Source organism: Psammomys obesus, unplaced genomic scaffold (genome assembly GCF_907164565.1).
Source record: "Psammomys obesus unplaced genomic scaffold, mPsaObe1.curated_primary_1811, whole genome shotgun sequence".
Lineage (NCBI taxonomy): Eukaryota > Metazoa > Chordata > Mammalia > Rodentia > Muridae > Psammomys > Psammomys obesus.
The window spans coordinates 32058244-32082613 of NW_026596034.1; the positions used below are offsets into that span (position 1 = coordinate 32058244).

The window sequence follows — 24370 nt, forward strand, 5'->3', positions numbered from 1 at the left end:
CAGATAGGTGGATGGATGGATGGGTGGATGGATGGATGGATGGATGGATGACTGGGTGGATGGATGGACTGATAGATGTACAAATGAAAGGGTGGGTGTGGAAAAGTACACAGACAAATGGAAAGGTAGATGGTCTTACATAAATCCATTTCCCAGAATTTCACTATCACAAAACCCTTGAAGACTACCTGTTTTGTGACTCTGCCTATTTTCTGCACTCTTTCCCCTTGTGTGAGGTAATGCTCAGAAGGGTCTTCCTCTATTTGCTTCTTCCCAGACTCACACTGGGATAGGCAAAGTAACAAGATTATGGGTATGGAAAGTCTTTGTCCGTAGTGACAGACATCACTGCTGACCATGCAAGGCAGCTAGAACTGTGTAAGATTGAGCTCTGTGTAGATTTGTCTACTAAGGATGGGGGTCATGATATTATAAAGCATGGCGGGTATGTCAAGGAAGGCATAATGTGACATCAGTTTCCTGGAAAAAACTGCGCCCTCCATTCTATAGTCCTCTGGCAACCAGATGTTATCCCCATACACAAGTGACTGCCTCTAAACACCAGAAGCTTCAGGCCACCTGGATAAAGGAGCCAGGACTGCCAGGAACCCTGGCACAACTTCCAAGGCTCCAGAAACTTCTCTACTTTGGAAGCACAGAAACCACTTGTGAATTTTACAGATGGATCACCAAAGAGGTTGGAATGGGAGGGAAATAAACAGAGACGAAGTTTCAATTTCAATCTTTTTATTCAAAGCAGCTTCTCACAATGTATAAATACTGCATATTAGCACACATGAAAAATACAACTTCTAAGGCACCCAGAAATATGTTCATATACGTTACAGGACCATTCACAAAAAGTGGACGATTTGCTTCAGACAGTCAGCATTTGATAAATCAGAAGATTATTACCCTCAGTACTGCACCCAGTTTGGGGAAAATATTTACAGTGTGGAGAATGGGCCAGCTATACCTGCATATAACTCTATGAAGGACTCATACTTACAAATATCCAGAACTAAGGACTCTCCCATGAAAATCTGGCAAAAGAAAATTAGTAACCTAACCTGCAAAGGTATTCATGGGTTTTGGTGTGTACGCTACATCCATGATCAAACCCAAACACTCCTAGGGTGAGCTGGACATGTTTTTGGTAGCCTGCTTCATTATCAGAAGTTTGGTAATAAGCCTTACCAATAGAATAGCACTTCTTTAATATCAGTCATCTCTGGAATAGTTAAGAGGTCAATGGCATCATCATGAATGAGAATGGGACATTCCCTGGTGCCCCCACCAGGGGATAATAGGAAAATTCTTGCTCTACCAAGCAGGAAGTGGATGGCTTGATGAAGAACTGAAGAGTCAGACATCTGGCAGTTAGTCACAGGATGTACCATGGGAGACCTAGCTACAAAACTTCAGCTGGAGGCCCATGTGCAAATGAAGAGTCTACAGCGGCCAGATACCTGGAGGAATCCCTGACCTCTACTTTATAACAGGATAAATAAAAAACTCAAGACTACACCACAGAAACATCCACCTGAGGTACTAACATTCCCATCTCAGAAACTCCTCCAGAGCCTTTTTCAATGAGCTATTCCACTTCTTCTGTGTGTGGCCAGTCAGGGGGAGCACAAGTTTAGGGGAACCAAGGGTTCCTCTGTGCCATGAAGCTCACACATCTGGACCCAGATGTGCTTACAGCTTATGAAACTCATGCTTGGTTGGAATAATGGAATCTTTGGTCCTTGGTTTTATGAAAGGCAATTATTTTTACAATCTTGTTGATGTAGACATTAGAAAATAACTTCAAGCTGGGACTAATGGCACAATGGCAAATTAAATACTAGATGGAAAACTCTACACCCTCTGAACTTCCCAGAGCCAACAAGCTCCAGCATCAGACTAGATGATGAGACAAAGAGGTGAGAGGCAAACCCAGAGATGTAAGGTTGAAGCTGAACCCTCCCCATCAGGTCTTCTGATTGACACATGCACACATGCCAATCTTAATCCTAATGGCTGATAAGGTGACTTTGAATACTTGCTAGAGATGGACCACATGCTTAACCACACAGCCCTCAACTCAAGATCCTGTTTCAAGGGTTTCTAAGGAGAATCAGCTGATGATGCCTGGAGCACCACCTACCAAAAGAAACTGTAATTTGATTTTTGAGAATTAACTCTATTAGATTCCAACATATACCAGACCCACTGGTAGATAAAAATCTATGGTTTTTGTGCCACTGAAACAGCCCTGGATAGACCAGCTTGCTTGCTGCTCAAGCCCTGCAACTACAGTCCCTCCACCCTGCTGAACTCCAGTCTCACATAGCTTGACACACAGTTCCTCACAGAAACACCAAGAACACGCGGTGATGTCGACGATGGAACAAAAACTGACTCCAGATTGTCTACACAGTAAGACTCTTATGTAAACTTTGTTAACAGTTCTCAGAGAGTGCAGACTTTAGCTACCCTGGACATTTTCAGGTCACCCACAAGGAACCCACAGCCAAGGTCAGGAGCAAGAGATGCCATTTGTTGAGAACAAATTATGAATCAGCAGCCCTCCCTGTCACCGTCCCTAAACCATATGACTAGAATGAAAGTGGCTCAGAAAACCTGTCCTTGGTCCAGTCTTATGGCCAAAGACATTCACCAAGAACTCCACCTAGTCCCTGCCGCCATCCATGCCACCTCTCTCTTCAGATTAGCCATGAACTACTTGCAGACTGCATTGAGCCCGCCAACATGGCTTACATGGAGGAAACAACAACCCGTATTACCCTTTTAATTTTTTTTTTGCAACAAGCTTAAGGCTCTGTTCACAACTCCATCAACTGCCACACAGTGAGAATTTATGGGGGGGGGGTAGGGGAGGGAATCTTGAACTACGCATGTAGTTTTGAAGGTAAGAAGAATTATTGAACCTAATGGTAAGGCTTATTCACAAATTCAATACATTTTCAAATTAGATTTCAAACACAATGAATTCTAAAAAAAGGAAAATTGACTTGATTTCTTAATAATGTAAGACTAAAAAACAAGTCAAAAAACAAAGACAAAACATTGGCACCAAACAAGTATGAGATCTTTTTCTGAAGGAAGAAGTGATATTAATGGAAAAGATTGCCTAAAACGCATGTCCTAATTTACCACAGAAATATAAAAGTTTATATTCTGAAAATATATTTACTGTATTAAAGTCTATAAGCATTTCAACCAAAACCTGCAGAAAGAACTATGTGACACTTAGCTACAGCAACAAAACACACACATGCAAGACAACCCCCCCCAAAGATGTATCTACAAAACCAAAGTGTAAATTTTCAAGAGTTTACAAAACCATTTACAGAGAATAAAATAAAATACTTAAGAAATCTCATTTGGAGTCTTAAATACTGTGCATATTAGTGAGGGCATCTTGACTCATATATACAACAGATCTAAGTATCTTAATACAGGAACACAGGAAAGAAATAATTCTCCCTTCTAAATGTTCCCATAGGAAGATTTGCAGATGTTTCTATTTTTCTATTTAAAAAAAATCTTCTACAGAAACCAGATTGAAAAAGTGTGTGGATGGGACTAAATTCCAAATTTAAAAAAAAATTACAAACTTTTTAAAAGGTTTTGAAAGCAGCAGTTAGTAGTGAAAGATACAATTAAGCATTCAGCCAAGGCTATTTGTAAAAGAGAAAATCAGAGATATAATTGCATTGTCCAAAGTCTACTGTGATTATTTTTCCATCCTCAGATTTAACTTCACACAGGGAAATCTTTTCATGCTTCTGAGAGGACATTTCCCAGTTTGATCTATGCCAGAGAATAAGATTTTAAAGTCGTTTCTGTACTTCTTCTCACGGTTACTTCATTCTCAGCAAACGTGCCTCTTCCCCTCTGACTTTATTTCTACGCACTAAAGGATCACCTGAATAGACGAACATCAACATTAGGGGGTGGCTTCCCGGTGCTGAGGTGGGTCTGGTCATCTTAACCATGATTCTTCAAAAGTCCCTGGGATGGAAGCAGTTAATCCCAGCAGTGCTGTATGGCAGTTGCTGTATGGACAAGCAGAAGGACCTTAGGAGAGGAGAGAGGACACTGGGGCACAAAATAGAAGATGGAAGCCAGCACCCTACCTCAATAAAGCTTTTAGGGCAATCTGGACACAACCACTGTACTGGTATTTGCCATCCCAGCTCGATATGCTATAGGTCATTGGATTTCAACTACACACTACCCACACAGCTACCCTGAAAATGCATCTCCAGGAGTTCAGCCAGTCCAGCAGACTGACTGCTAAATGACTTGTGCCCAGGTAGCAGAACTACCTTTCTCAAAGGACTTTATTCAAACAGACAAAACACAGTCTTTCAAAACTAATGTTAATGTTAATGTTAATGTGAATTCCACCTTGGAAATAGTCAGTGTCTACCTCAAGTCCTTGATACGTTTAGAGGTTTGGTGCTCATCAAATGCCCAAAGCTATAAAGCATATCAGGTTGTGACAACAGGAATCAAAGATGAACGCTGATAACAGGAATTTCTAAACAACCCCTTCCATTTCCAGAAAAAAAAAATCCTGACTGCTTGCTTCCCTATGGACAAAACAGGCTTGATCAGAAGCCAGTCAGAAAGCATGGGTTTGGGATGGAGGAGGTTTTCTACAGAGGAGGCAGCAATAGTAATGAGTCTTTGAGACATGTATAAGAACAAAGGCTGTCTTAAGATTTGGGGGTGGGGTGGGGAGGATAATTCAGTATATTTTCAAATTAGAGTTGAATTTAATATGGAACTCATTCAATGGAGAAGAGACAACAACAGGCACGTGGTCAGAATCAGGTATTTTCCTATATTAACTCTCTACACCCCAGTCCACAGCTCCTACAGTGTTGTATAGGGACACCAGAGATCTACAGGTTTCAATTCCATTTTCCTGCGATTGAACAAAGGCAATGTTGACTGTACCTTCAGGATCCTCAATGCCAAGATGGCACAGGCTGGTGGAGAATGCAAACATGAGATTCCCCTCCTCCCGAACCCTTCTGAACTCTAAGGCCTTTCTATAGAGCAAAGCATGGTCATCCTAAGGCCTACAAGGCCAACTACACATGGGAGCCACTGTTTGGAGAGTCAGTTCACCAGTTCTCATGCAAACATCCAGCTTCCTGTGTCATTCAAAGTGCATGGCCATGCATTCCTTCCACTTGTGACTGGGGTAGCTATTCCCATTCAAGAGCAGGCAAAGAACCAATTCTACCCTTTGGCACCCCACCTTCCCTCTACAAGCTATGCCAACTCTGTGCTGAACCCCACTGTCTGCAAGGAAAGGCTGAGAAAGGCTGGAAACTCAGAGGGAAATGAAGAGAAAACATAGTGGTCAAGGTTGAAACATATCTAGAAAGAGCCATGCACCCTGCCAGTCTAATTTTTTCTGGGCACATGATCTCAAATAGGTTTGAGGCTCCAATCACAATTAGTTCCTTCTATTTCCTGTCTCTTCATCAACTCAAACCCAAACTCTCCCCAGTGCAGATCCAAGGACTTTATTTGGATGGCACACAGCTACTGTAGGCCTCTGGTAGCCCAGTGCCATTGAGCCAAAAAGAACTCAATGCTGGATATTGCTCCCTTGTGTTTTCCCAGTTATAAAAAAAAAAAAAAAAGATTCACAATTCAGGCTTCTGAAAGCAAAACTGTTTGGACCCTACAGAAACTCCTGAGACTGGGTTTTCTTCCTCCATACCCCAGAAGACCCACCAAGACATTAGTATCCATGCGGAAAGAAAGTTCCAAGTCCACTCATCTATCCCAGAGCAAACAAAAATTCTTACTCTAGACAATATATCATCCTGAAGTAGGGATGACCCCTACCCTTTCTTAACATCACACATTTAGAAAGTGGGTCCTCCTTTGAGACCACCTGGGCTGACAAGAGTCCTCAATTCTTCTTAGGGACAGTGAGTGAAAGAGAAAGTGCCACCATGACTTGTCCTAAAAACAAGATCAGAGAACTGGCATTATGTCATAAGAGGAGCATACAGAGGGTCTGACACAGGCTTGTTCCTTTAAAATCCACAAAAAAGTCTTTCCATTCTCGTGTCGGACCTTTCCACAGGGCTCATTGCAAGAGTGCACCAAATGGCATGAACCTTGAATAGTATTTGGTCCAGGGTAGTATGAAAATAAGATCTGTGTGAACAATAGACTTCATAATATATAAACAAAAATAAATAAATAAAATAAATCCAAATAAAGAAAAATTTCCTAGTAATTCATGTTTTTGCAAAACTAGCTTTACATATAATACACATAAGTTATCAGAATTTCCACTTACGTTGTTTTAAAAATATATATTTAACAAAACATTTCTAAATGTACAACATCTGGGTTTGTAAATCAGTCAGCTGGGTTTTAAGACCAAGCCCTAAGAGTCACACCGAGTTGTACTGGAGACTAAAGCCGGGCCTATAGGCCTACGTAGTCACGTGCTCATTGGTCTGTGGATTCCCTAAGATGATTGTTCCCTGGTCCCAGGTCACTTAACCAGAGAACCATGATGGCCTCATCTCCAAGTTGGAGGCACTGTGTAGACACAGCCTGAGTTGGGAGGATGGGGGAGGTTGGTCTTCCCCTTCTGGACCATGGTGGTGGAGCATTTCAGCTAGTGGGGAAGGGCCAGCAGTACTTGGCAGAGCCTTAGGAAGATGCTTTCCTGGAAGGCTCTGTGGCTGGCTGGGATAGGGACACAGGGAGGCCAAGGGTGCTGCACTTCCCACCGTCACACAAAATCAAACCAATGAGGAACAACCAAGGACACAAGGAATGGACACAACCCTAGGCGTAAAGACACACCCTGACAAACTCCTGGCTAGAATGGACCCTGGGCTCCGATGGTAGAAATACAGGGCCTAGCTGAAAGTCAGGTACCCTCGAGCAGTGAGGCAAGCGAGCCGGGGCCCTTCAGACTTCATAGATCTTGTCCTGTAGGTAGCTGAACAGGGAATCCAGGCCTTTAGATGAGCTCCAGAGCTGCTTCAGCATGAGGCATTCCTTCTCATTCACATCTTCCAGCACGGACTTCAGGAAGCTGCGCACCAGACATTTGGACTCCTCCAAAACCTAGGAAGAGACACATGTCCGATTAGCCACTCAGTGGAAGAGGACCGTCTCTGTGGCCCTGCAGTGTCCCCAGCCAAGGGGTGGAGGATTAATTTTGAGCCTGGGTCATCAGGGTCTGTTTATTGGCACTGTCCTAAGTGGCCTCCAGGTGGTCAAGGTGTTGAGCCCGATAATCATGGGATGACTTGGGGAGAGAGGTATGGTTCTCAGGAGCCTTGCCTTTTATCCAAAGGTGGCATATAACCAGTCCTGTGTGTGTGTGTGTGTGTGTGTGTGTGTCTGTGTGTCTGTGTATATGAGTGTGAGTGTGAAGGCCTACGATTAACATCTTCCTCAACTGCTCTTCATTTATTTTTATGATACAGGGTCTCTCGCTGAATCTAGTGCTTGCAGCCTGGGGAGACTGGCTAGCTGGTGAGATCATGGATCTACCTGCCTTTGCCTTCCCAGCACTGGTGCACTTCTATATATCACATACATACACGTGGTTTCAGAAATATCAATCCCAGGTCTCCATGCTTGCACAAGCATGCCCTTTACCCAAGGAGTTGTGTCCGCCACAGTCTCTTGGTGCTATTTGTCTATGGGTTTCATGACAAAGTTTGCAAAACATTCTTTTGACCCCACCCCATGCCGTGAATAGAGTCACTGAAAATGAATGCCCAACCCAAGAGTCACAAGGAACAAAGAATGAGGTGACGAGCTGAGTGAATAAATAATGGTTGTTGGAGTATCTACAGGATTAATGGTTGTTAGAGTATCTACAGGATGCTCCCTACAGCCACGCCCCTTTCAACAGCAGTAACAACCGTAGTGAGGACGGTAGTACAGGGTAACAAGAACTGCAGCAGTCATCACCCTGAAAATGGCTGCAACTATATATAATACTCACGGCAGCGAGTAATAATTGCATAGATTGTAGAAACAAATAATATTGCATCATACTAACGATTTTCAGCAAGCACAATAATAGTTATGGTAATGAGCAATAATAAACTTAGTAATCAACACAATACCAACATAGTACCAACCAGCAATGATGTAGAAAGATGGCAACGAGAAGTGATGATGTCATCAAACACTGAAACTAGAGTAATGTATGCTAGCAATTGTAGTACTGAACAATAATAACTGTATTCGTAACTGCGCCATGAATAGGCTCCATGGAAGTATTTTTCCTGACCTCTTTTCACTTCTCTTAATTGCAGGTAGTTCGCATCTTTACCCCCCTTGAGAAGGTAACATGGCCTGGGATCGTTCAACAGTGGTACAACAAGGAACTTCAATCTGGCTGATCCCCAGACCACACATTGCCTCCACAGGGGTCAAGCCCCAGACTCTCATTGTCCTGAGCACTTTGAAACAGACAAGAGCAAGGGCCAGACGCGCAGGCACCAGCTGTCTAGATGGACCTTACACTCCAGCAAGGATGGAGGCTGCCAGGTGGTAAGAAGAGAGTGAAGGTCCTGAGCACCTCACATCCTGGAGTCTGTCTCTCCTAAGGGCACCACCTCCAGAGGCTGCAGCCTTTCCTCTGATGGAGTGTCACCTGAAGTTCCTGGCTCCATAGTGCTGGTGCAGAGGTTTCTTCTTTGTGGGCCTCTCCTATGAACTGGTCCCCTTAATTGTCCTTTCAACAGCTGCTTCACCTAGGTGCCTTCCCTTTGCCCAGAGTGCAGCCCACACTCCCGCTCAGGCTTCTTCTGACTTTCCCTGGGAAAACTGGCCATAGTCACTATTTAGACGGATATGGCCTTCCAGACTTCCTGCCTCCTGCCTCCCCTGGCCTTGCTGTTGTCTCTGCCTGAGCTGTCCCCTGCACCTCCACCTTTCTCCCTCTGTGAAGCAGATCCTTAGGTAGTTAAGCATGCCTGTTTACTTGGGAGCGCATGGTTTCCTGGAAGGATTTTCAGAGCTGAAGCAGGTCTCAGGGAAAGGAGGCAGAGTAATTAACCCCAGTCACCAGTTAAAAGAAAATCCACAAAAAAATTGGAAAGGCACATGGTCCCTATTAAGTGCACAGGTGTCCACCAATAGGGAGACCATCATTACCATCATGAACAGCACACAGTAGGTGTGCAGTAAATGGCTGATGGGATGAGGCTGGGCAAATGCCTATGTCAATAGAATCTGGACATCTAGGAGGGATGCATGCTGGGTGAGAAGGCAGATGATGTCAAGGGTGTGGCCCACACACCCAGCCCAGCACTCCTGAGGATGAGAGCTTAGGACCTTATCCTCCACTGTTTGTGTCTCACTCTGGAACTGGTCCTGAGACTCCATGTTTTAGCCTTTCTTCCCTCTCCCATGGGAGAGTCCCCTTCTTGTGCTCAGATCTCTGTCATGAGATTTAAAAAATCAACATTGAATTAAAACTGGGCACGTTGGTAAAAGTGTGGCTCATATCTTCTTTACTGCATCTCTGGAGTCCAAATGGGACATTTAGCTGTGTCTAGGACTAGGCAGGATAGAAGAAATAAGACACAGTGACAGTGTGCTCCATTCTCTCACCCTGGGCTGGTCCCATCCCTTGACCTGTACTGCCCTGGGCTTTCCCATTCTCTAAAGGCTGTAGCTTTGGTGATACTGTGGATGCTGGGGGCTTTCTCTTAACAAGATGTTTGCTTCTGCGGAGTATAAGTCTCTCCCATGAGCCTCTTCCAATTGGTCATGGATGAAAATATGCAAAATCCTGGGCCTCTTCCTCTAACTTAGGCTTTCTATACCAAGACTCAGTAAAGCTCTGCAGGTCCCCTTTGGGACTGCTGGGATAGCTCAAGTGTCACACAGGCATGAGGATCTGCGTTCGACCCCCCCCCCCCCGAATCCATGTAAAATGCTGGGTGTAGTGATGCACAGTTTCAGTTCTAGCACTGGGGTTGTGGAGACAAAAGGATTCCCAGTGGCTCACTGGCCAGCCAATCTAGCCAAATTGGCAAGCTTCAGGTTTTGTGAGAGATCTTGTCTTGACAAAATAAGGTGGGGATAACAAAGGAAGAAGTTCCCAGTTGGCCTCAGGACTCCACTAGCATGTACACACACACACACACACACACACACACACACACACACACACACACAAAACACACACACGACAACATAGAGACTCACCACAGCACTGCAAGACGCCATCTCCTTCACCCGCAGCATGACCTCCTGGCTGAATGTTGTGGGCCAGAAGACCTGGGACACGAGTCCCCGGCTGCATGCCTCTTGGGCAGTGAGTTTCCGCCCACAGAACAGCATTTCATTGGCCTGAAAGAGCAAAAGGTGGGAGAGGGCTGAGGGCACAGAGTTCCATCCATATCCTCTGGGGATCCCTGGACACTCTGAGCATGAGTGTCTCTGCTCTCTGAGGCAGGATTCATGACCTTGGGTCAGATACGCTGTGCAGACCACATACGAACATCTGTCACAGGCTTCATTAAATTGTCAAAAGAAACCAATGGGTTTACTGAAGCTCCATGAATCCAACAGTACTCCCCTCCAGAGGCTGACCCTTCGGTGGGTATGCACAGCCTCTGAGGTTCATTTCAGTGCTGGTAGCCTGGCCCCTCGAAGGTTAGTCCAGGAAGAAGGAAATGATCTATCTACAACTTAGCACATTCCAACTAAGACGTGACACAAGTTCTTCCTCTCAGAAGAGAAATTAATTTATGAGGAAAGAAGGGAGGTGCAGAAGATAGAAAAAGGGAGAGTAAAAACTTACCGGGAGAACCATTAAGTTAAAAAAAATAAGCCAATTAAAAACAGCTGCATCATTAGGAACCCAAACCTCCAAGTGCTTAAGGATCAGTCCCTTGCTTGATTCTTTGGTGGAAGAGGTGAATCTTTAGGAAATAGGGGGTTTGACAGATGATTTAGATCACTGAAGGCAAGGTGTACACTTAGAGGAGACTGTGGTACCCTCATGTGTCTTTCTCTCCCTCTCCCTCGCTGGGACAGCACAAAGAAAATAGCACAGAACTCAGCTGAGAATACATGTCCGTCCGCACAGTTTTAGAGTCACAGACTGAAGAAGGGAAGGCAGAAACGATACCAGACAGTTTAAGCATTTCTATAGCCACAAAAAAATGGGGAGGAGCTGATATGAGTGGGAGCACACAGCTCGTGTCAAAGGTAAAGTGTTCATCTCCCAGCCCTGTGCCATGACCAGTGAGGCTGAGACATCCTACAGTGCTGGAGTCCGCATGGCATCTAGGTCCCAGCTGTTGGTCTGCTCCATACAGGAAGTGGTGCCTAAATCAGGACAGTAGAAATAGGACCTCACTGGGAAGAGAATGGCCATCTTCCACGCCCTCAGAGGAAGCTGCAGAAAGTGGCGTCTCGCTGTGAATGTGGTACACACTTGCCTGCATCTACACTGGAGTAGATGTGAGGCATGTGGGCTCTCTGAATACATGGGAGTCTCCGAGGCATTTACAACAGTGTTCTTCCACTGTTCTCTTTGGAGAGAAACATGGGTGTCATCCATAAGCCAAAGAAAGGGACTTCTCAGGCAGCTGGTGAGGCCAAGGATTCACCACTAAGAAAAAAATGACATGTGCTAGAGCTAAGAAAATATCAGCATAAAGTCTAGCCCTGATTCAGACTCTGGGAAGTCCCTTAACCTCATGGCCATCTCCTCCACCCCAGAGGCATTTGACAGCCTGTGGCTCTAGGCTCCCAGGTGAGGCCGGATTAATGGAGATGGTGCTGAATGGCACCTGCTATGCGGTGCAGGGTGATGAAGGAACACCATTTTTGTTACTGCTGGTAGGATCAATTTTGAAAGGAGCAAGGAAGGACAGCAATGAAGCAGAAGGGATGCTGCTACTGAACTTCTCATTGTGATAACCAAGGCAGGCTGGGACACCTCCCCACCTCCACCACTACGGAACTGACAGGAGATGGTCAGTTGATGATGAAGGAATACCATTTGATGATGAAGAGATGAGACACGAAAAGAGAAAAATGGTAGAAATGGAGAAATTGTAAAGCTCTCTGTGCAGGCTTTTGCCCACGGATTGCAGAGCACCCAGATGGAGGGAGGCCATCAGAGTTCATTAGTGTGCAGGCTGCCTGGGGACAATCGGGCTTCCTTAAAGGTGGGTATTTATTAAGTATCTTCCAGAAGTAGCCTGGCGTCTGTTCCAAAACTGAAACAGTTAGCAAGAGACCCATGTGACAGGGCAGACGGGCACTGGCTGTGTACTCTCAGCTGTAGCGCTTTAGGGCTGTCCCTGTCACTCAGGCCATGCTGCCCTATCAGTGTGGGCTCTCCCATGACCTACAGCACCTACAGCAGGGGGCCTCCTGCAGTCACTAGCAGGCCTCCATTACACTGACATCTCAGCACCCTCCCTGATGGGCACAGCCCCTGGTTCTAGTCAGCGTGGCCACCTATGCTACCTCCTTCCTACCACCTTTGCAGTGAATCATGAGGATCCAAAGCCTAGAATAGCGGTTCTCAACCAGCAGGTTGCAACCCCTTTGGGGGTCAAATGACCCTTGCATAGGGATTGCATGTTAGATATTTACAGTGTGATTCATAATACCTAGCAACATTACCGTTATGAAGTACCAACAGACAATAGTTTTGAGATTGGGGATCTCCACAGAACCGTAGTAAAGGGACGCAAAATAAAATAAGGTTGAGAAGCCGGGTGATGTAGCGCAGGCCTGTGATCCCAGCACTCAGGGAGGCGGAGGAAGGCAGATCTCTGTGAGTTCAAGGCCAGCCTGGTCTACAAAGCAAGTCTAGGACAGCCAAGGATACCCTGTCTCAAAAAAAACAACAACAACAAAAAAAAAAACAACCAAGCAAACAAAATAAGCTGGAGAGCCATTGCCCTAGGACAACCACGGCACCACATGGATTTGTTTATTTCATTTTATGTGTGTGCACGTGTACAAATGCATGTCTGGAGGTTAGAGACATAACCCCAGGTGTCATTCTGTCGGTGCCAGCCACCTTCTTTTCTGAGATGGGTGTCTCACACTGGCTTAGAACTTACCAAGTAGACGAGGCTGGCCTGACCAGCAAACCCCAGGGATCTACCTGTGTCTTCTGTCTCCCTTGTGCTGAGATTACCAGCACATCTGCCCCTACACCAAAATATTTTTATGTGGGTTCTGGGAACTGGACTCAGGTCTTAAGCTTATGGGGCAAGCCCTTGAGGCCAACTCAGCAACTCCCTCAGCCTATTGCACAGCTGATAACATCCTTACCTATGGCCGTGTTGGTCCGCCACATGTGTTTGACTAGTAAAGCACCCTCTTCCTCATGGAGGAGGGTGTGATCCCAACACACAGTGGCTGCTTTCTATGTCCTGTTGTCACCACAGTGTGTCTGTCCTGCCTAGACTTGTCCTGCCATGACCATGGTGGAGGTCTGAGAATTGTGGCTGTTGGTCACAGCACTCAGTTCTCCCAAAGACACAGCTTTACCAGAGAGTAGTGAGGAATGAAGGGGACACTGTGTACATGGTGCCTAGAACACAGTAGGTAAATAATAAGTAGCCATCATCATTACCATCTTAGCTCAGTTCCTCTCCTCAGACATCAAGAGCTTGAAGACCCATTGGTCTAGCTTGAGATTAGCCTGGCTTTAGTCACAACAATCCTGGGACAGCAGAGGATGCCAGTGTAGATTCATCAGGTCTAATCAATACCTGGGTTTCACTCATAGGACACTGCCATGTTTTGACCCCATTAAAAGGGTCCTAAAGAGACCAGGCACATGCATCTTAGATTGAGAAATTACATAGGAAACAGGAGGCTTACCAGCGCCACACCCAGGATCTGGGGGAAGGTGTAGGAGGAACAGCCAGCAGGTGTGAGGCGGATAGTAGCGTATGGTGTCTGAAACCAGGCCTTCTCACTGGCCCATACGATGTCACAGAGGGGTAGAATGGAGGCTCCCAGGCCCAAAGCTGGCCCATTAATGGCTACCACGATGGGCTTCTTAAACTGGATAAAGGCCTTCACAAAGTCTCTGGAAAAAGAGAAGACCCTTGTTAAGACACTTGCTCAACTATGTTCATAGCAGCTTTATTTGTAGCAGCCAGAATCTGGAAGCAACCTAGATGTCCCTAAACCAAAGAATGGTTAAAGAAAATGTGCTACATTTACACAATAGAATACTACTCAGCTATTAAAAGCAAAGGCATCATGCAATTTGCAGGCAAATGGATGGAGCTAGGAAAGATCATCATGAGTGAAGGAACCCAGACCCAAAAATACATGTATGATATGTACTTACTTCTAAGTGGAGATTAGCCATAAAGCACAGGATAACCATACTACAATCCACAGACCCAGAGAAGCTAAGTAAAAAGGAGGATCCAAGGGAGGATGCTTGAACTACACTAAGAAGGAAAAACAAAACAGGCATTGGTGGTGAATAGATGGAGGGAACTGGGTAGGGAAGGGACGGGAAGGAAAACAGGGGAGGGGATTAGGAGTAGGAAGAGCAGAGGAGAGAGGGCCTGGTGAAAGAATGAAAATCAGAGCTAGGGCCATCTCTGGAACTTGCCAGAGACCTAGAATAACCTCTGGCAAGCCCTAGGAAGTATCTGGGGGCCACCCTAGCTGAGACTCCCAGCAATGGGGGATATAGGGCCTGAAGTGGCCACCTCCTGTAGCCATGCAGGACTTCCAGTAGAGGGACAAAGACACCAACCCACTCACAAAACCTTCAACCTAAGTTTGTCCTGCCTACAAGTTGTGCAGGGACAAAGACAGCACAAAGATTGAGGGAATGGCCAATCAAAGACTGGTCCTATGTGAGAGCCATCCCATGAGAGAGAACCAAACCCTGACACTATTAACATTACTCTGCTACGCTTATAGACAAGAGCCTAGCACAACTCCTCTGAAAGGCTTCACCCAGCAGCTGATGGAAACAGATGCAGAGACCCACAGCCAAACATTAGACAGAGCCTGGGCAGTCATATGGAAGAGATGGGCGAACAACTGAGAAAAGTGAAGGGGTCAAGGACTCAAGAAGAACCTACAAAGTCAAATAACCTGGGCCTATGGGGGCTCACGGAGCCTGAACCATCAAACATACAGGGACTGGTCCTAGGTCCTCTGCACATAGATGATGCACTACTGTGTCTTCATGTGGTCCCCCCAAAAATGGAGTGGAGACTTTCTCTGACTCTGAGGCCTGTCTTTGGATCCTATTCCCCTAACTGGGCTGGCCTATCTGGATGTACTTAGTCCTGCAGCAATTTAATGTGCCAGGGTGGGTTGGTACATATGGAGGACCTCCCCATTCTCTGAGGAGAAGGAGAGGAGAGAATGGGGGAGGAGGGTCATAGGGGGTACTGGGAAGAGTAGGGAAGCTATAATCAGGACATAAAGAGAATAAATAGAAATTTTAAAACCTAATGGCTTACATTTGCTGGCCTCCGGATACCCCTGATTCTCCCAGGTGCCACAGCACAAATCCTGGTCATCAGAAGCAGGAGGAGTCCAGCCAGAGGCCACATGCCCTACACATAGAACCATGGGACTGCCAGATGCTCACAGAGATGACTGGGGTGGCAATTCACCCTGTTAGCCTATTCAGTGCCTGATATGGCAGCCTTGCTGTCAGTTCCCTTCACCTCACCTCTACTCTCAACAACCATGACCTCAACAGCAAATTCCATGGGCACCCTGGATACTGAAAAGTTGTATACATCAAAGAAAGATAAGCAGGAATGTCACAGTTCTAAACAAGCGCTAAAAGGACAGTATCCTTCAGGAGTATCCCTCAAGGGTAATTCCACTGGAAGGGGAGAACAAATGATCTAGCACCACTAACCAAGATGCAATGGCCGAGGAGGAATGACTTCACCATTCTTAGAGGAATTCTGGTTTGAGACTGATGGTCACTTTGAATGATGCTGAAGGTAGAATTCAAGCTTTAGACGGTGTATGTGAGCAGGGCCTAGTTATACCTAAAATATCTTCCAATCCTGGGTTAGTTTAGTTCTGAATTACCTTGAGGGATGCCAGAGTCAAGGCTGGTTCCATGGTGCTTATGGGGAAAGATGCTGTGCTTCCACTAGGAAGCTTCTGGACTCAAAGCTAGGGACTAAGGTGATATTTACTCTGCTTGATATTCGAATCAAGATTAAAGTGTGTGTCTTCACTTATAAAGCAGAGCCCAGAAAAGACTTCTCTTTCCCTGCCCCTCTCTCCCCTTTCCTTTCCCTCCCTCCTTCTCCCTCTCTCACCTCTGTATATGTATGTGTGTAACATGAGTGCAGGTGCTTGTGGATACCACAAGAAGGCAACAGATCCTGTGGTGCTGGAGTGACAGATGGTCATGAGCTGCCTCACATGGGGCCTGGCAACTGTGCTCAGACCCTCTGGAAAATCTGAAAAGTACTCCTTCTTGCTGAACCGTATCTCCAGCCCCTTAAAATGACTTCTTTTGTCTTTAAATGCCTTTTGCCTTTCCTCTATACAAGATCTACAAAATGCTAAAATTCATCTGGACATGGAGGAAAATTACAAGATGTCTAGTGAAGCTAGAATTCATCATTCTTAGATGGGAAACTGGGAACTACAAAGAAGTTCCAAGAAAACACCCACCACCTCAGTCCGCCCCAGCTCACCTCTCTGGGTTTCTCGCCTGTCACTCCTGACCCTTTACCCTACAGAGAGTCTGACTGCTTTTTTAAAAATCCTTCTTCCCTTTTGGCCTCTAAGGGCATTCACAGACCTTCCTGGCACTGGCTAGTTTCACTCAGAGTTGAAGTTAGTACCCTATAACACAGCCATTGAAGAAATACACTGTCTCCAAGAAGGGACACAAAGAGTGCCTCTGTTCCCTCTTCCTCCTGATCTGCTAATAGACAACATTTCTCAGGCCTCATTGTAGCTCACTGTGGCCAAGTCACCAAGGGCTGGCCATGACCGCAGACCACATATACCCCTTCCAAGTGAGCACAGCCTTATCATGCAAATCTCTAAGTCTGGTCATCTAGGTGAACATGATAGTCAGGAAGGATGCCAGAAGAGCCACAGGATGGAAGGGTCTGGATTCTTAAGACACTATTTGGAGGACACCCATGAATGGATGGTATATTTATTTACTTTTCTATGTACAAGAAGTAAATCTCTGGTCCCGGTGAGCCATTATATATTGGAAGTTTATTGGTTATGTCAGCTAATGCTTAACTAATATACACAAGGAGCTGATTCAATACCTTCTGTTGACAATATTTCTCATTCTAGCACTTATCAAAAGATGTGAGTACAACAGTAATAAGTTGGAATCAGATTCTACTGCCAGAAAATTTGTTTTATGTTCTGCTAAAATGGGGAGACCTTAAGATCTAGGTAAGCCACTGGGAAGCACTCAGCTTTCACCCAAGATAGCATATCCCATTTCCTGAGACGATAGATTCCCTGTTGTCATTGTTAGCCCGGCTTCAAGGGGAAAATCCCAGTACCATCACACCGTCATGACTGGTTTTGCAGTGACCATCTCCTGAATTCCCTTCCTCCCCTCAGGGTTGGGGTTTAGGTTAGAACACTGGCTTATTTTCACTAACGCAATTTCCGTCTATTAAAGGTATGGAACTTTCATGGATAGTCCAAGAAAGCCAAGAGTTGGGTAATTTTTATCAGACATGCCATTTCTAAAAACTTGGTACAATTCTAAAATCAAGGATCTGAGACACTTTCAGACTCCTCAAGCCTCAGCTTCCTCTAGGGCATTGGCATTGGCAAAGCCCTCCTGATACACTGCCCACATCTGTTAGATTCTCTCAGCTACAGAAAAAGTCTGTGACTATTAAACCAGGACATGGGTCTTAGGAAGGCATTGCTGATCTTCTCATACCTCACATGAAAACCATTCAGGAACCTACTATAATCCTCACCCCTTCCAGAGGCTTCCATTTCAGGACCCAGAGACTTTTTGCTCTGTGCAAGGGTAGGAGGGACCCTGAAGAAGGCGATGGTTTGAGGCATACACAGCCGTGGCCTTCCACCAGCAGCTGCAGTTTCATTTCTCTGCTGTAAATGTGATATATGAGACCCTCCCATCCTTTTTTCTCTTACCTTAGGCATAAGATCTCTATCGCAGGGGCCCCATGGATGCAGAAGCCAAACAGCAAACAGGATATTGCATTACAGACCCGAAGGCTCAGATATCTGATCGCACTGCAGTAGCAGGTCTGGGCTCAGAGGACTGCTTTCTATATATTGTGCTCATGACCATGAGTCTGACTCTGGTCTTCTGCAGATCCCTCTGCTCAGCCCAAGCCCAGTGTTTGTAGCCTGGCCAGGCAAATAAGATACCTGACGTGGCATGAAACATCAAAAGAGCCTGATAGTTTCAAAGTCAAATCTCAATTCTGTCCCTCACTAACAGTCAGACAAGTTGTCTGGTCTGCAGAACCTCATTTTTCTCCCTCTATGAAATGGGAAGGCCAATGCTGGGTACCCAGAGAGCTAAATGATAATTAAACAAGAGTAGCACGTGCCCAGCATATGAGGAATAATGGGTCAGACTGCTAATATCAGGCCTATGCTCTCATCTGTTTCATGGTGGTCTGTGGTCCATCCTTCGAGCCCAGAGGAAACTCAAGCAAAATGCTGCCACTGGGGATGTGTCTGTTTCACCTGGAGGAACTGCCATTCCCTTTAGCCAGAGTCAGGACAGCCAGAGCTATGTCAGGCACTTTAGGGTCTGTGAGCACCATATACACATGGCAACCGTCATCTAAGGCCTCAGAGAGATCTCCAGAACTCTGTTCCACAGCCAGACTCAGCTTAAGAACTTGCGGCTGGCAGGAACAATATAAAGGCAATAACTTGTGATTGTGGTGTGTGTGTGTGTGTGTGTAAGCCAGAAGCCAACCTTGGGTGTTAGTCCTTAGGATGCTGTTAACCTTGTTTTTTGAAACAGGGTCTCACACTGACCTGGAATTCACCAAGTACACCAAGTAGGGTAGGATGGCTGGCTAGAAAGTTCTAGGGATCTATCTGTCTCTGCCCCGCCCCCACACCAAGAACACATACATCTTCTCATCCCCTTTTTTCACATGTGTTCTGAGTGCATGGCAAGCACTTTGCCAACTGAGCTACCTCTCCAGCCCATAAAGGTAGCATTTTTTTTCATCTACTCCAAGCATTTAATGTGGCCCACAAGTAGACCTCACGGGGTTGTACATGAATGCTTTCCACCCTAGCAACCCCCGACTGAGGCTAGAACTAGAATGCTGATGACTCCCTCCCAGTAGATGAATCTCCAGTCTTGGTGAGAGGATCTATGTGTCTAAGGCTACACCACTAGCAACTGCAGAGGTAGGTGTGGCCCTTCCTGGATACCATGCTGCATACACTATTGGTATATACAGCACATGTGAGTTGTGCTACTCCAAAAATGCTACTCCACTACAGAAGAGTTCTCAGGACGTCCGGGGGCATCTGAGCTCTCAGCGATCCTCCTCCTCTCCGGTCTCTCCCTGCTGTCATGTTTGAGAATCAGGGAAGCAAAGGCTACTTTCTCACGCCTAGGCCCGCCCCTTCCAGCCTATGAATCAGCAAGTTCTACTCCCTCCCTGGCATCTTGAAGAAGCCCCCTGTTCTGCTTGGGCACCCCAGCCCACTGACATGGTCTGTGTCAGAGATCCACAGACTACATGTCTCCAGAGGGGGCCCGGATGCCTTTCAGCATCTTCTCTCATCCCCTCAACCCCACTTTGGGGTTCCTCAGTTTACTCAGCATGGAAAGAAAGAAGCCAGATTGTAGCCACTCTTCTGCTCCAGTACCTTCGTGGCTTATAGCTTCATCCCCATCTGACCCTAAAATCTCATTTCTGACTTGGTCTTCACAACTCTAGAGAGTGTGGGCCATTACTCTTACGACCCCAACATGTCAGGACAATGGGCAGAAAAGTTCTTGACCCTCAGTTTTAGTAGATCTGACCCATGCAGGGCCAGGTCAGAGAGATGCTCCTTTCATCTGAGAGGCCAGTCGTGAAGAGCGGTAAGAATGGACTATGGGTTAGGGGTTCCCTGCTCAGGTTCCCTCCCATGGTGACTCAGCTTCAAGTCCTTTATTCTAGTGACTTGACACTGACTCTACTCCACTCAGCCTAAGACTGACCCAAAGCAATGCCTTACTAGAAGCTGTCAGAAACAATCTGTTTAATCCCTACCTGGCAGACATTACTAATCATCTGTCAGAAGAAATGACCCTAAGGATGAAGGATGGAATGGACCTGGCCTGAGAAGAGAGCCCAGAAAGCTGGAACATTCTGAGTATTAATGTCTTCCTTCAGAAGTTAAGGCTTCAAGGACAGGGACCACAAACCATGCTTCAAAACAACAGAAATGTACCCTGTAGTTTCCTGGAGACAAGAAGTTCAAAGTCGAGATGCGGGACCCCTCTGAGCCACCAAGGCAGGGACTCCCCAGTCCTCTCTTTACCTGTTGATGGTGCCAGCCTTCTTGGGAACTCTATGGCTGGCAGCTGGCTCACTCTGGTCTCTGTCTCTACATCATATCCACTTTTCCCGTTTTCATGCCCAGCCCCATGCCATCACCATCCTCAATCTCCAGGGCAGTTGTCATGACATTTGGACCCTATCCTAACTTAGGATCTCAGGACTCTGGACTCCATTATAGTAAGATTCTTTTCCCAGGTTAATTCAGCTTCATAGGTTGAATAGGTCAGGAAATGCTGTAGCTTTTGGGGACAAGAGGTCCAAGTGCTCTGCCTGTGTGAAGGAGAAGCTTGCAGCACATCTTAAATGTTTTCCAGAGCTGGAAGTACCAAAAGCACCTCCACTGAGGTTAGTAAACAAGATGTGAGCTAGGTTTTCTAAGGTCACAGAGGGGCTCTTTGGTCCACGGGTGTGCTCCGGCAGCCCCATCAATAAAGAGGGAATCACTCTAGTGGCTTCACTGATCCTTTAACTCATGCAAGGTCAGCATTAAGAGGACACAGCTGAGGTCAAGCAAAGCAGAAACTGCAGGTGAACAGCCAGGAGCTAGCTGCACCCTAGAAATGACATCAACACCTCGATTCCTTCTCAGGATCGGGTCCAAGCTTCTTAGTTCCTTCCTGGGGAGGATTCTGCCTGAGGAAGGACACAGCATCCCTTGAGCAACACTTCACTCAAGGTCAGACCTGGAGCACACAACGGAGCAGCCTCATGTCACCCCCTGCATCCTCCCACGACCCTAGTGGTGACAGGGGGATAAGCCTCTGCTGTGACCCACCACAGGACAGTGAGACTGGAGGCCCGAAGAATCTCCACTGTGCAGGCTGAGGTTCTGAGACCCCAACACAGCTTAAACATTCCTGGTCTCACTAAGGGTTATGACTCAGCTGTGTCTCCTCTCTGAGTGACAGCTGTCAGGCAGCTAAATGACCTGGGTGGAGAATTCATTAATTCATTTCCTTCTGTTATAAACAACTGGGAGGGGCCAGGGGAACAGCTCAGTAGTAAAAAGTGCCAGCTTTGCAAGCATGGCGATCTGGGTTTGATCCTCACAACCCACGTGCTAAAAAAGAAAAGAAAGCTTGTGATCTCAGAGCTGGGAAGGTGCTGACAGGTGGCCAGGGGCTCCCTAACCACCCAGCTTAGCTTAGCCTGATGGACAGCCCAGTGAGAGACCCTGTCTTAAACGACAAGGTGGACAGCACCTAAGGGCTAACATCTGAGGCTGACCTCTGGCTTCTGCATGTACACAAATGTACCCTCACTTATATACATGTACCTACACATTCATTGGGAGTACACACATACATAAAATAGACAACAAATAAACAGGAAGACAGTTATCCTGTGTCCTGAAAGAGGGTATTAATAGTTGAGCTGTGTGTCACCATTAAGACCCCCACATTTGACCCAAAGACTTTGAAAGGGGCCATCTCCATTCACTATGTCTACCAATGCACAGATGCCCAAAGTATCTCCACCCTCCCCCTAATAATTGTAGACATTTCTACACAGAAATGTCTACATAACCAAAGACCCCACCGCCAGGCAGAAGCCAGAAGCAGTATGCACCATGGGCACTGCCAATGCAGGCCTTAATGAAAGAAAGTAGGTGTCATTTTTTTTTAATCAAAAAAAGAGGGTTGGGTATGGAATGCAGCCTAGAGAGCAAAGCATGCCATTGGGAGCATAGACAAAAGGCAGGCTGACCAGCTCAGGTCCACAGTTCAGAGGTGGAAATGAAGCTGAGTGGCAGAACATGTGTCTTGCATGTACAAGGCCCTGGGTTTAGTCCCTGGCATCGAAAAAAGTCACATTTCAGATATGTCAACAGTAATTTTAAAATACAAGTATGTCCTGGTGATTCAAATGTTGCCAAGGCTATATTCACACTAAAAATAAAATCCTACATTGTTTGAGATAAGTTTACCTGAACAGCCTGTACGTTCATTTGATAAATTTGGTCATCGTTGGCAGGTTCCCAAAGTGTTCATTCAAAGAGAAGCCAGACTCACCTGATGGCCTCTGCGATCCGCGTGCTCTCCTTTCTCCGGTCGCTGGACAGCCGGCCGATCAGGTAGGAATAGTCCAGGCCGCTGCAGAACACACTGCCCACTGCGCTGAGCAGCAGCAGCTTGCTGTCGTCTGTGGCCGCATTGCACAGCGCTCGCCGGACTTCCTTCATGATCTGCAGGCAAAGGTGAGTTTGCAGAGCTTTGAATGTCTGAGAATCTCCCCAGAATGAAAGCACACGCCCAGTCCTAGGAAAGAAACTTTACTGATCCAACGCCTTCCAGCACTACCCTTGATGTAAGCAGAAGGATCAACTTGGAGATCCTGGGGTCACTGGTCCAGACCTGTGAGCCTGCTGTGGACTTGGTCAGTCTCTATGAACCTCTGCAGACCCACCTTAGGTATTTGCTGGTTGAACTCCTTAACAAAGTGTGGGGAAAACAGTCCCGTGTACAGCTTTGGTAAGCTTCATATACCTCTAGATGGCTCAGTTAAAATTTTCTCTTGTTTTATTTCCCTTGCTCAGGGGTTATAGGTGGCCTATGATAGGGAACCTTTAGCATCAAAACATGACCAACTTACAGTCTACTATGTATTATCCAAAAGGTTGGGGACCTGTGGTCTAGAGTTCTTTCCAGGTAAGAGGTAAATGACAGATCACCTGGAAGCTCAGAGTCCTCTGAGGGACAGTGAATCCTGGACTAAGAATGTTTTGTTCTCCCCTTCACAGGGGGCATCTTACTTGTTTGCCCCAGCTACACTGCGGTTTGAGCAATGATCAGAATGCTATCTTCCTAGCCCCTGCTGCATTCTTGCGATTACCACAGTGCCTCTATGGTATAGACATCCAAAAGTGGCCCATCGAAATTCAGTAATTCTCACAGCTTTTGACTTTAACCTCAAACAAACAAACAAACAAAAGACAAACAAAACCTGCTGTGTTCTCACACCTAGAGGCCTCTGCTGAAGGGAAGGCTGCCTCTCGAAGCAGCTCTGATAACTAAACCTCCCTCCTGTTTGGCTGTGGGGAAGCAGCGAGGGAGCTGCTCACTGTACAGGAGAAGGAAGAACCTCTCTCTCCCAGGCTACTGCAACCATCCCAGAAGCAGAGGCTGCAGCTGAGTCAGGCCACACACACTTAGAAGCAGACGCAGCACACAGGACCTGGCACTGGATGAACCCACACGCCTGGCCCTCCACACTCTGACTCGTGCCAATCACACAGCCCTGCCTTGAGTACTGTCCATGCATTCCACACAATTGCTCCTGAGAGCCTGGGCATTCAGGATGACCCACAGCCGTGTGGCTAGGATGCAAAGTGCAGGCTTCCTGGACAGGAAACTTGTACAGGAATCTCATTCTAACTGCTGTAGCCCTTCCTTCAATTTCTTCACTACCGTGTCCTCCAAATCATAGTCAGAACAAGCTGCTTGAACTACTTCTGTAGGTGAACTTAAAACCCCAACACAAAGTTCTAAATTATAATACCACATGGGAGAGGAATCTTCAGATTAAAAAAATAATAATAACAAAGGGCTGTAGAAATAGCCATCCATACAATAGTTAAGAGCACATACTGCTCTTGCAAAGGACCCAAGCTGGGTTCCAGGCTGGCATGTCAGGAGGCCCACAACTGCTTAAGGCCCCAGCTCCAGATGCATGTGCCTCTGAGATACTGCACTCAAGTGCACAAAACCATACCCCGATGATGTTTATCTGTGTGTGTGAAAATAAAAAGTAAAATCTTTTAAAAATTAATGAGCTGACTGATATGGAAATGGGATACG

At 46.3% G+C, this 24370-nt stretch overlaps 1 protein-coding gene across 1 annotated transcript in view; it reads right to left on the reverse strand.

Annotated features, from left to right (window-relative positions):
- Positions 1 to 6369: 6369 nt before the first annotated feature.
- Cdyl2 (chromodomain Y like 2) overlaps positions 6370 to 24370 on the reverse strand; it is a 178198-nt gene continuing 160197 nt past the window's right edge. Inside the window, exons 4-7 of the mRNA XM_055621220.1 lie at positions 22586 to 22758; positions 13897 to 14107; positions 10243 to 10386; positions 6370 to 7131 (exon numbers count right to left, since the gene is read on the reverse strand). Coding sequence (XP_055477195.1) covers positions 6973 to 7131; positions 10243 to 10386; positions 13897 to 14107; positions 22586 to 22758 — 687 coding nt within the window. The 3' untranslated portion in view covers positions 6370 to 6972. The remainder of the gene's footprint in view (positions 7132 to 10242; positions 10387 to 13896; positions 14108 to 22585; positions 22759 to 24370) is intronic.